The sequence below is a fragment of the Agelaius tricolor genome, unplaced genomic scaffold (assembly GCF_023055355.1).
Source record: "Agelaius tricolor isolate 1412-34295 unplaced genomic scaffold, bAgeTri1.0.p SCAF_7, whole genome shotgun sequence".
NCBI lineage: Eukaryota > Metazoa > Chordata > Aves > Passeriformes > Icteridae > Agelaius > Agelaius tricolor.
The window spans coordinates 25,521,157-25,533,960 of record NW_027269267.1 but is presented as its reverse complement, the minus strand read 5'-3'; the positions used below and the strand labels follow the sequence as shown (position 1 = coordinate 25,533,960).

General features: G+C 39.9%; 1 protein-coding gene across 7 annotated transcripts in view; it reads right to left on the bottom strand.

Annotated features, from left to right (window-relative positions):
* The window catches only part of ARHGEF7 (Rho guanine nucleotide exchange factor 7), a 116,148-nt gene that overhangs the window by 66,137 nt on the left and 37,207 nt on the right, over positions 1-12,804 (bottom strand). For 4 of the 7 annotated variants that reach the window (XR_011679729.1, XM_071430624.1, XM_071430625.1 and 1 more), the window contains exons 3-5: positions 5,097-5,131; positions 3,978-4,062; positions 1,428-1,558 (exon numbers count right to left, since the gene is read on the bottom strand). Coding sequence is in view for 2 of the 7 variants with exons in the window: in XM_071430627.1 (XP_071286728.1) it covers positions 1,428-1,558; positions 3,978-4,062 (216 nt within the window). In the remaining 5 variants the exon portion in view is untranslated. The remainder of the gene's footprint in view (positions 1-1,427; positions 1,559-3,977; positions 4,063-5,096; positions 5,132-12,804) is intronic. The other 3 variants (XM_071430627.1, XM_071430628.1, XM_071430630.1) reach the window with 1 other exon arrangement.

Sequence of the window (12,804 nt, the reverse complement as noted above, 5' to 3'; positions counted from 1 at the left end):
ACAGCTAAAAACACAGCTTAGTGAGAAAATGACTGTGTAAGCAGTCCTAGTCAGCTATCCAGGTACAAGAATTTCCCCTACATGTTGCCTATATAGCTGAGGTGATGAAAAGACTGCATGTTGTCACTAGGATCTTACATGTCAGCTTAATTCATAACCCCAGCAATCATGTTATTGTATCACAACTCAAGATGACTTTCATCAGAGTTAGCAGCTGAGAAACTACAGGAAAATGAGGGCAAACACAACTTTGAAAATGTGCAGGAAGTCCCAAGACAGTGCAGGTCCCAGTGTTTGACAATTAGATTGGCACATTTTCAAGTGCCTCTGCCTTAGTCCTCTGCTGGTACATTTTGTGCTTTCATTCTCTCGGCTCAACAAGAGAGAATGTTTTGGTTTAGTAAATGGTAAAAAGCCACTAAATAAGCAGAAACACGGCACAGTGAGGTCAACTACAAATCCTATGCTCTGCCAGGATGGCTTTCCAGCAGAGGAAATGAGTACAAACTTGGTGGGAACAGTTCCAAACAGATTATCTACACCAACAAAACCAAACTAGGAATTTCCTGGGTTTGGCCACTAGCTTTTTTTCCCTCCTTCTTGCACCTCTCTCCTCTAACTTTGCACAGAGCAACTCAGATCACCCAAGTGATAGAAACACTGAAAACTCTGATCACTTCAGTGATCCAGCTAACAGCCAGTCCCACCAACTGCTACATCTGCAAACTGAGTGGGCTGTGAACAGCAGAACAGGAGCTTGAATTAGTGGCCTTGGGCAAAAACTTCCACAGGCTCCGCTACCTGATAAAATACATTACACACCTAATAAAGCCACAGATAACGCAGCTTTCATTAGGGACCTGAACCCTCCTTGCAAACCTTCAGTGACTAAAAGTACATTTTATCACAATTTCCATGAGGTATGCAACCCTGAATTCAGCTGGACTATAAAACAATGGCCCACACAACTCAGTTACCCAAAGGCAAGTTGAAGGATCAACCTTGAAATATAACAGAAAACAGGAACAACTACCACTACTGCCAAAACTAGAAGTATCACCTTCACAGAGGTTTGAAAAACATTCAATCATCACTTCTAAACTCTGAGAGAAAATGAGATTTTTGCCTTTGGAAAAGCAAGTCCTTACACTGAGAAGAAAAACACAAATCCACGAAGATACTGTCTATGCAGACAACATGGAGCACTAAAGGAGGAAAAAAATAGTTTGAAGTTCACAAAAAGCTGCATGTATTTTGAAACATCATAGCCTGCAAAACAAACTCACAGACTAAAAATACAGAACTGAAAGAAACAGTTACTTTGCTACACTATAATTTACTTAAAAAGCTCATTAAAGAAGAAATGGGGAAAAGAAAGGGGGAAAAAAATACCACACCACAGCATATTACATTCACACAGAACTTACCAAACTCCGATACTGTCCCTGAAAGAGTTTTGAAGTTCTACTGTGTGAAGACTGGGATCCCAAAGAATCAAAGGATTTTATCCGATGAGATGAGGGACGTGCACATACAGAGTCACTGCCCAGCCCTATGTCTGTAGGAGGGTGGGGAAAAAAATTAAATATTAGAATTTTAACAATCTGCATCTAGAACTTCTGCTTATCTCTGTAAAATTCACATGCTTAAAGCAGATTTGATGTATCTGCAGTTACTCAGTAATTCAAGATTCAAAAAATGATAGCAATAAATAACCTAAAATCCTGAGACATCAACAATTTCTTCCCCACACAGACAAGAAAACAACTTGGCCTGTTTAGAGAGAGGAGGGTTAGGGTTGTATTTCTCTATTCCTACTCACTACCAGTCTATTTAAAGGTAATTAGCCAGCATCATTTTAGCTAGTAGCCAAGAATTTTGACTGCATAAAACTTGCTTGAAGTCAAGCCAGCCACATCTGTTTCTTAGCTCTTCCCACAGCCCCCCATCTCCTTCTCAATTAAAACATTCCTTCCACCGTCTTTTTTCCTACATTCCTTTGCCTCATCCCATTTTTTTTTTTTATTTTTTTTGCTAACTAAGCTATGTTTTCTTCTTTGGAGGGAGGACTAGGAATAGAAAAAAGGAAAATGCTGCTTCTCAAGTAAACAACACCCTCCCAAAACATTTCCCCTCTTCCATTTGTCTCCCCTCTGAGAAGCACACCCATGTGATAAGTTCACCTAAAAGGGTTGTGTGCCATCAGGGGCTGCTGGGGTCCCTTGTGGGCTGGGAGGCACTGAAGGAGCAGCAGAACAGGGCTCATTGCACCATCCCAGCCAGGAGTGGGGCAGCTGGGGGCACCAGGGCAGCCCCAGCCCTGGACACTGGGCTAACACATCCCTGGGATGAGATGCTACCGGCCAACAAGGGTGGCAGAGCCAGCCAGGGGCTGCACCAAAAGCAGCTCCCAAGAGCCAGGTTCAGGGCTGGCTGCAGCCTCCTTCCTTGATGCCCCCACTCCAGAGACTGATACTTCAGTGGAGTGAAAACCCACACAAGTCCTTCATCTGCAATCATGCCCCTTCCTCACATTCCTCATATTGTACGAAGGCCTATCTCTGAAGAATCTGTGTATGCCTGAAATTCTTGCAGATCCACATGGGAATCTGAAATCCATCTTCCAATACCAGAGCAGAGAGATACAGTCTAAAATGCCTGCTACACAATTACCCAGTTAATGAAAATGTTTAGAAGAACAAGAAGGTTTATGCTTGCTCCTAGGAACACCACAGCTTGCGTGTGATTTGATTTTTGGTTTCCATAACCCCACCCCATGCCCCCACTGTGAAAGGGACTAGCCCAGGTCCCTTCTAACCAGCTGCAGTTGTGGCTCTTTGACATAGGCCTTAATCCACAGACATCTGGACAAAAGAGCCACACTTTTTCTTCAGCAAAGGCAGCAATGGCCAGTTACAGCAGATTTAAAGATGTACTGCACTGGTTTGCATTTGCACTTACACTTGAGATGAGAGGCAGTATCTCCAACTGGTGTAAACAGCCTCAAAGAAGTCAATGGTATTACTCCAAACCTATTCATTAAAACTCAGATTTGGTTGCAAAATTTAATTTTAAGGGGTGCTTTCTAACGAAAGGAAAAAAATAACCCACCAAACCACAAACTCTCCCATAAAACAGATGAGAGATTATAAATGTGACAAGATACTTATCTCATTAGTATTAAATCAAGCAACATTATGCATCACTGACTTTTCTATCACCTTTTCTTCCTTGCACAAAAACTGACACATATTTGATTTTAGACTCAATTTTGGACTGTCTCTCATACTCTGACCTGATGACCAGTACTGAAACTTGCTGCTGATGGTGGAACAGGAAGAAACCAAAAGGGCCAATGTCAACATTTCCTGACTGTCCCAGGGTCCAGCTGGCATAATTTAGCACAGCCTCACCCTACAATGATAGATGGACACCTCTCACCTGTCTGTTACTTCTACAGCTCTCTCTCTTCCCACCAAAGAACTTAAGGTGGGTGGTTCATTACTTCTAGCTGCTAAATGAATGAAATATGTGACTTAGGGGATCAAAGACATTGGATATCCTTTTGTTATTGGCAAGAAAGGATAGCACTGGGAAGTGTAGGCTGGGGAGGGCAAAAATGTTGCCAAGCTGTTCAACTAGGAGAATGACAGAACGGAGCAAAAGTCAACTTTAGTAGTTCAAACTTGGGAGGGAAAAAAAACCTAAAAAACAGGCCTTTCTGAAAAATACAATTTTTCTAAATTGCTTTCCAGCTTAAAGGCTTAGCCTTAGCTCTACCACAAAGCTTCCTTCTGCAGAAGACATGACTAGAGAACCCAGAGACACTGCAAATTTTTAAAAGCATGAAGTTCAACAAAAGCTTGTTTAAAATGCTGCATATGTTCACTTTATCATGGGTACAACACAGATACAAATATACACTGATGCAAGTGAAAGTAGCAGTAAGCCAGCACAAGACAGAACAGTCTACTTACCTGCAGTCACCTTATTTAAAGCCACAAGAGAGCTAAGAACTTTGCTGAAATTCTGTCCCTGATACAGGTCATTTGCATCAAAAGTCTGAAAAAGAACCAAAAACCAAGTAGTTAAGTAGTTAAGAAACAAGCCTTTAAGCTTGTACATACAAACCACAACTGTAGAAGCTATTGCATGATGAAAGTATTGAAAGTATCAGTCTTTTAGTGGTTGTTATGAACCAGTAAAACGGGGGGGGGGGGGGGGGTTCTCCTTAAGAAAAATTTAACCCCCAACAAACTATGACACTTTTAAATGGAAAGATAATATAGCAACAGCTGCATTTCAATAAAAACTGAAGAACTGACAAAGTAAATATATCAAGTATCATTTAAGTTACAAGAATGCTGAATAAAACAAGTATCAGAAGAAGTTTTCCTAAGATATTTTGGCCAAAAAAGTTACTATGTACTATTACTCTTGGCATACTCTTCTTTTTCTGTGGCAGTGCACAGGCATTGTACCTGATTTTTCATAATGTACTTTGAAAATAATTACTACAACCTACATGCAATCTCTTTACAAGACACAGAGGAAAACAGCATTCCTGAACATTAATGAATTTTAAAAGAATTAAATTGCTGGACAGGTTAGATCAAGGATGAGGTTTGGGAAGAGGACAGATGAAAGGAGAGGTTCATTTTATTTTTATTTTTTAACTGCAGTAAGGCAATCCAAACCTTGAATTATCTTGCAGAAAACACTCCAGCAACTTTCAAGCACTGGGTGATGACATGAAACATCTGGATTTTTTTGGGGAAAAGAGGACATTTTTTCAAAAAAGGCAAAAACCTTACAAACCCATATTTGCCTGAGGTAATGGAAACACTCATCCAAAGTCTCATGAAAATAGCTCTTGCAATAGATTCTGCATAGGTTGAAAGAACTCACAGTACTCCTTTGTACAAGACTAGAAAGCTGACAATAAAAGACAGCTGCTGCAGTTCTTCCAACTGATTTAGGAAACAAAGATATTTAGTTTTCTGCAATGAAGCAGTTTTTATCTAAAAAGTCAACAAAAACCAGTTCACTTTTCTGACAACAGACCCATCCCACAGACACTATCAGAAAGTCCTTACCCAGAAAACAGCCTTCACAGACAGGAGAGGAAAAACTCATAATCCCAGGGGAGAAGCGAGAAAGGAACAAAGAAAGGCCAGTTTAACCCAAGAGAAGCAAAAGTGTTAACAAAAGCTATGAAAGTAACCACAGAAGGGGCTGCCAGACCAGTTCTGACTGGTGATGCAATATCACAGAAAAGGTAGAACAGATTTAGGAAACATTTAATGACTGTGTTAGTCAGTTAAAAAAGAAAAAAAAAACAACACAACTCCCAGTGCATCCACATTATTTGAGGTATCTACCATGCTCATTTCTCCCCCTCAGACTGAGGATCATCTCTGGTCCCAGAAAGCAGCAGTTCTAGCTGGGCTGTACAGGTGCCAACATCCCTCAAGCTTGAGTAGCACTTACACAGCTCAGAAAAGCAATGCCACACAACACACACAGCATCAAGCAGTCAGAGCCACACAACAGTATACTCTGAGCAGTTATTGCTCACATAAATAAAGTCAAATAACTACTTCAACAAGTTTCACTGGACTACAGATAATTTTAAAATACTTCTCTTAGTTATTTGAAGCTGTAAGGAGTAAGGAGAGGCACCAGGGAATTGCCTAGAAGTGAATTTTGTAAGGCTTTTCCTCAAACACAAGGAATATTAAAAGACTATGTACACAAAAAAGGCATTAAGGAGAAAAAATAATCTGGTTTAACAAACAGACATGATAGGTTTTATTAATAGCAGAATTTGTAAAGTCAGGCTGGAGATCAGCTTAACCACTGCTCAATTTGGGGAAAAAATTAAGCTGCTATGGAACAAGAAAGTATTAAGAGTGTGAAATTTCCATCATTGCTACACACTTATTGTAGTAGTTTTTAAACAAACTTGAAGTGTGAACAGAATCACAAAAGCCTAGCCCTGATCCTAAAAAAATTAAATACACAAGACAGGTGCTCATGCAGAAACCAGAACTGGATCAGAAAGGACAACAAGGGAGAAAGAGAATGACTAAGAAAGGGAACATTTCAAAAAAGGTTACAAATTATAGCTTAAACTCACAAAACCTTAAAACAATCCATTTTAATCTCACCTTCATTCTGGATTCTGGTAGAGCCAAGAGCTCTCCACAGTCAGGCTAACTTGAGAACAAAAGGTTGAGAGGAAGCCCCGTTTCCTGCTACACTCAGACTATAGGGGGTACCAAGAACAATTTGATTGGACCATCCCCACACGTAGAGTGCCATAAAAAACCTGTATCCAGGACATGCATCCAGCCTGCTCACAGGAAGCAGCACAATGGGAGGATGCAAGAAACATTTGCTTCCTTGTGATTTTACATGAAGCAGTTCTGACAGGAAGCCACCCTCAGCAGATCATGGCCAGTACGTTCAGCAGCAGCCTACAATAAAGGGGGAGGAGGACATGACACCCTCCAGAGGGGTCTTCTCCTAACACAGCAAATGTTCAAGAAATAACTAACCTAGAGAGGTAAAAGGAGAGGGAAATAACATAAGTGTTCTAAAATTTTAAGGCTAATTCTTGATTATAAACCCCTTATCTCAAAAAAAAAAAAAAAAAACCCCAAAAAAAAAACCAAATCCCAAGGAAATACACAGCCCATAACAAAACAAAACTAAAAAATCCACCAAAACCCACAAAAAAACCCCAAAACAATCCAAAAGACCCCACTAAAATAAAACACCAAACAAAAAAAAAAGAGAAAACCCTGCTAACCACTTATACCCTTCTCCCATCTTAGTGGAGGTTTGCTCATTTCACAATATATCTGAAAATTTTGACAGAGCAAGAAAATAAAGTAGCCAGAGAAAACAATCTACTCCAGGTTTTCAAGGGAAGTCTGATTTGCATGTGGCCTGTAATCTTTATTCTGGTAATTATGGACAAATCAGCTGTAGAACTGACTCTTACAATTTATCTTGATGTTAAGAAGAATAACTTCTCATTCAGTGACACTAGATAGCAAACTCCCCTCCATCATACAGCATTCCCAATTCTTCAATTGCAAAAATCAAAGCTGGATTTTGAGATCCAAATATCACACAATATATTACCAAATAATAAGGTCTGCATACTAAATTATTTCTAAAATACTGGCATAACCCACTTTTCTAATCACAGCAGAAGCACAACATGAATTCAAAGCTGCACATCCCTACAGCTCTGTAAACCTAAAACTACAAACACTTAGAAAGGTATTACTTTGCAAATATTAAGATTTGTCTTTTGAATAGTATGCAACAGCTATATATAGACATTAAACAAAGGTTTATGGAAAAAAATATTTCCAGTATGTCCTCAACTTCCAGGCAAACAAAATTTATAACTCTGTAGACTCTACCTGTGACGAAATTCACCCTCTTTTTCATTCAATCCTTACTTTCCACCAAGAGTCAGATTAAACATTAGGAAGGAATACCAAAATAAAACCATCATAAATCAGATCAGATGAGGACCAAGCTAAGCCAAATCTTTTGAACAAAGTATTTAACTACACCTTTGTTATTAAATACCACAGAACTGCCCACATGCACATAAGCATTAGGATGAGAGGAGGAGAATGGGGTGATGCTCAGAGCGATGGTGTTTGCCTTCCCAAGTCACCACTAGGAGTGATGCAGCCTGGCTTTCCTGGAGCTGGCTGAACATCCATCTGCCTGCTCATGGGAAGGAATGGATTCACTCCTTGCTCTGCTTTGCTGGCATACACAGCTCCAGCTGTACCCATGACACTGCCTTCACCTCACCTGGGGAGTTTCCTCTCACCTGTACCCTTCTCTGCCCCACCCCACCAGGGCAGAGTGAGAGTGTGGCTGCACCACAACACCCCCCCAGTGGATACCATGTTCTGAAGGCAGAGCAGATCAGGCCAGCAGTGACCTACAAACAGCACTATCAATAACACCCTAGAGCACTCTGGCACGTCTGGTCACTGACTGGCAGGGCCTGCTACTTGCCTACCCCCACCCACAGATCCTGGCTTCCCTTTCCACACACCACACTAATTCCAAACACACAAGCCTGGCTTTCCACAACTACACAAGCATTTTCTGCCCCCAGATTCCAACTGGCTCCATACTTTATTGATAACAATTCTGTGACCTCTTCCAGGTCATTAATGAAATGTTACATAATGTGGTTAAGTGGCAACAGCAGCAAAACCCCTACAGCAAGATATACACTGGATGGTCATTCTCCATTTGGAATTTTAATGAAGTTTATTAATAAAGTCAGATTTCAAACTCTTCATCACAGCCATTTTCACTTTTCCATCACTGACATTTCTTCAACACCAAACAAAATGCCTTAGAGATTCATTCCATCCACATACTGGCTATTCAACTACCACATTTACCCTCTGATTTTAAACAAGATTAAACTCTGCATGGATATACTTGAACTCCATAACATTAAAAATTACCTGAATGTATTATTAGGATCATTTTAAGTCATCTAAACCACTAACCCCCAGTGGATGGAGACTTCTGTTCAATGTTTCTGTCTAATAGCAATAAGGAAATAAAACTAACATAACAATGCTTATCCCTCATGTCCCTGCAACAACCAGTACCTACTGAAAGAAAAAAACACTACAAGAGAGCTTGATGAAAGAAAAAGGAAATGAGAAAATAAAGTTGAAAATATATCTGAGAGCAGACTACAGCAAGCAGTAAGCCTGCAGCAAGATCCTTTTCTTCAAATCAGTCAGTATTAAGGCCTCATGTAACCTTCTTACTATTTTATTTCGCCCTTCTAGAACTTAAAGTCAGAACCCAGTTAGGAGGCACCTCCAGTTAGGAGGAAGTATTTTTAAAATAAAAGGTACTTCACCTGATTAAGCAAAGTTGGTAACTGGAGACAGAAAAAAAAAATTGGGGGTGGTTCAGCCAAGCTTTCTTCTGACACACACTTTCTTCAAATATGTCTTCTACAAACCTTAACTTGCTTGTATCCTTTAACCAGCAGAGCATCAGTAAAGTTGCATCTAACAGTCATAGCAAGAAAAGTTCATATTCCGGTTAAGAGTAAAATAGAAAGGTTTTTCTTTGCTAAACTACTGCCTTGAATATACCCAGGTACAGTATTCCCAGTGAGCATTAACACTTAAATGATCTGACAAAAACAGGTGACAGCTTTCTGTACAGTCCTGCATCACCAGCTGCAGCAGCTGAGGAGCAGCCCAGGCATGTGGCAGCACAGACAGGGCAGCTGCTGCTCACCTCCCCAGCCAGCCCCAAAAGAAGCTGGAAGCCCTGGGCTGTGTGTACTAAAGCAGCAGGACACTTTCCAGCTCAGTTTTGCAGCCTCAGGCCCCCAAAAGCTGAGGAAAGAGAACACTGGCTCGCTCAGCCGGAGGAAATGAGAGGAAATGAGCAGAGTGGCCTGACAAAGCACAGTATGACACCACAACGTGTCACTGCACCTGCTCCTGCTGCACTCACTGCAGTGCTCTTGGCCATGGCAGCATGAATAAAGAAGTGGTAGAGAAAAAAAGCAAGTCATGTTAAGAAACAGGTGATTGCAAAAAGCACTGGGAATCCCAACACCTTTCTTTGTTGGGCCACAATCCTTGGAGCAGCTGAAAAGAGGATGCCACGGAGGCCATCCACAGTTCACCTTCCAGTGATGACCTCTAATAAACCCAAGCTGAATAAAAGATCCTGTAGGTAAGCCCAGAAGCAAATCACAGATTTGTTCATTTATTCTCACATTAGGTCAGCGCTAAGCAGTGCTGCAGCTATTATGCAGCAGCTGCTGCTCGAGCTGTGCATTATCATCTGAAAGCTGCAGCAGTAAAAGGAGAGATAAGAAAAGCAGGGAACTATGACAACTGAGAGGAAAGGAAGGGGTGAGGGGAGAAGAGATGATTACAAATGTTCTGGAAATCTCTATGAAGCATACTGTTGCCCAAATGTAACACTGTACAGCACAAAAGAAAGCTAACAAAAAAATAAGTTCTCTTTCAAAAATTAAGAGTAAGCTAAAAGGAAAGGTTTGAAAATAACTGGAAGAACAGACCTGCAGTACATGATTTCTGTGCCATTTGGTAGCATTTCACAAGAGAAACATCAGTGGTAAAGAATAAATAAAACTTAAGAAATGGTCTGGAATAAGTTTTGCTGCTCATACAAACCTGTTTCTCAAAAGTAAAAACCTAACTGTATTAAAACACCACATCAACTAGAAAGCTTTAATTCCTGCAGCTAGTAATGCTTTTAAGACATATCCACAAAAACAAGCAAAATCAGCTGTAAAAATGTATGTGGAAGTTTGCAGTGTCTGTGTGCACATCTGTGTGTGCATGCATCCAGATACACATTTAAAACACAAATCCAAAGAGGACAAAGGTTAAAAAACCTGTTTTAGAATTCTAAAGCTTTCCAGCTCCAAGAATTTTTGCCCAAACCCAGACACATCAAAGCACTAAGGATTCTACAGAGCATTAATTTCAAATACTAAACAACATTTTACCTAAGAAAGTGCTTCAAAGTCAACTTCTCACATACACAACCTATTTTTCATCAACACAAGCAAAAATATCATTTCAAAAAAAGAAACACAAAGAAATGCTGTTTCCTTTTGGAGATGAACTGTACACTTTCTTAAGCTTTCAAAATCTGTTTTTAGAATGTAACACTGCAAGTTAGTATCCTCAAATGAATTCTTTTGTAAGATGTCATAGAATTTTGTATTTTTGAGCATAAACACCAACTACTTTGCTAGTAGTAGCAAAACAAGATGTAATTTAAAAAGCATAAATAGAAAGCTTAGCACTGCCTACACTTCTGTAAGTAAGAAAACATAAGAACAAGCCTATTCCAAATTTCTACCTGCACAGCAAAACAAAAACTACATTTATTACATCTTCATCCTAAAACACTTTCAAATTGCTTTGTAGGTTTTGGTTTATAGATTATATCACCAAGTGATAATCTCAGCTGACAGACAAAGACATTCAGTAGCACACAGTATTAATACACAATTGAGTAACACGGCTTAAGGAAGCTCACACTTCTAGAACTACAGGCAAAACTAAAAGTTCTTGGAATTAAATTACCAAAGAAAATTTGATCGGGACACTGAAGCTGAGACATCTCAGTTCTTGCCAATGTAACAGGTTACACCTACATGCTTGGCTGAAACAGCAATTGCATAAGCACCTTCTAGTGCCAATGAAGAGAGGCACCTCAACAGGAAAATTGGCCAGAATCATACCCTGAGAAATTCAGGTTATTCAGCCAGCAAAACCCATCTCTTCCTGGTATTCACAGACAACCATGTATGCTAGTCTCCTAAAATAAATCAGGAAACACAGATGTGGAAATGCAGGCCAAAATGCAAAGGGAATACTGTGTCCCAGTAAGAAGACACACAGCATTGAGAAAAAAAAAAAACCAAGTATACATTTGGAAATACAGACAGCTCTGCTATCAAGCAAAGTAAGCAGTCAGTGATAAAAATGGTGAAACTTAATTTTCACTAGTAACTGCACAAGGCAGACACTGCCAGTACATCTTATAAACATAAGATATTAAATAGATATTTTCTTGAGAAAATCACATGAGCAAGGTAAAGGATTTTCCCAAATGAAATAGACTGTAGAGAAGGAAAGCAGCTTCTAGGTCTTACTACTCCTCCTCCAACCCTATCCATCACAAAGAACAAAGCTAACAGCTACTCCAGGACTGTGATGCTGATTCTGAGAGCAGACACATCTATTTCATGAAACCAGTGCCTTCTTGTATGAATAGTCCATTAAAGATCAATGTCACATAAGAAAGCCTATGAAGTCAGGTTTTAGGGCTGCCTGCAAGCCAGATGCTGGTACTCTATTTCAGTACATTTGTCAATGATTTGAAATTGCAAAAAACCAGAAGATCTGGCAGATTTTGGTCTTCCAAGTCCATGTGATGTCTGTAACACTATAAACTGATCACCTTCCCAAGACTACAATCCCTCTTGGACATGAACAACTGCAAGTAAGGGGAGTAGCTGATCCCTTGAGTGGCTGCACTGCTTTTTAAATCATAGTATTAGGTTATGATTTTGGGAAGCTACTCCTCGATTCCACAGCTCCTGCAACTTCAGACTCTGTTGGGCAATCATCCTTTCACCACCCTCATTCAACATTATCATGCCCTGTAGTACTAGTGCTGGCTCACAGATCAGTGTCCCACCTTCTCCTCCATAATACATGAATGTCCAACTTTCAAGTAAAGTTACTGCAACAGAATCTGTAAACTGTTCCCATTTGAGAGGAGAAACATACATTATGGCATCATCATTTTTATACATCTGCGATTTCTTCCTGACTTTTCTTTTATTTTCCTCAATAATAAGTTAAAAAGAAACAAGCTATGAAAAAGTCTTAATGAAAGAACAATCTAAAAATGGTCTCTGGCACAAACTCCTGACCAAGGCTTCATGCTAACTAAAAGTATCAGAAGCACTGAAAAGGAAAACTGACCTGAAATAGATCAGTCAGTCACAGTGGAAATCAAAATCACACAAGAGCAACAAGGACAGTGATTAAGACGACCAAAACAGGATGCCCAAAGGGCCTGGCCAGGGTCTGGAAGTAGTTAATGAACATAAGCACTCAGAATGAAATCATCTCCTTCCCAATGGCTGAACTGAGTAGTGCCACAATAAATATTTTAAGGCTCAGATTAAAGCAGTTCCTAGGAAAGAGGAAGTTGATATAT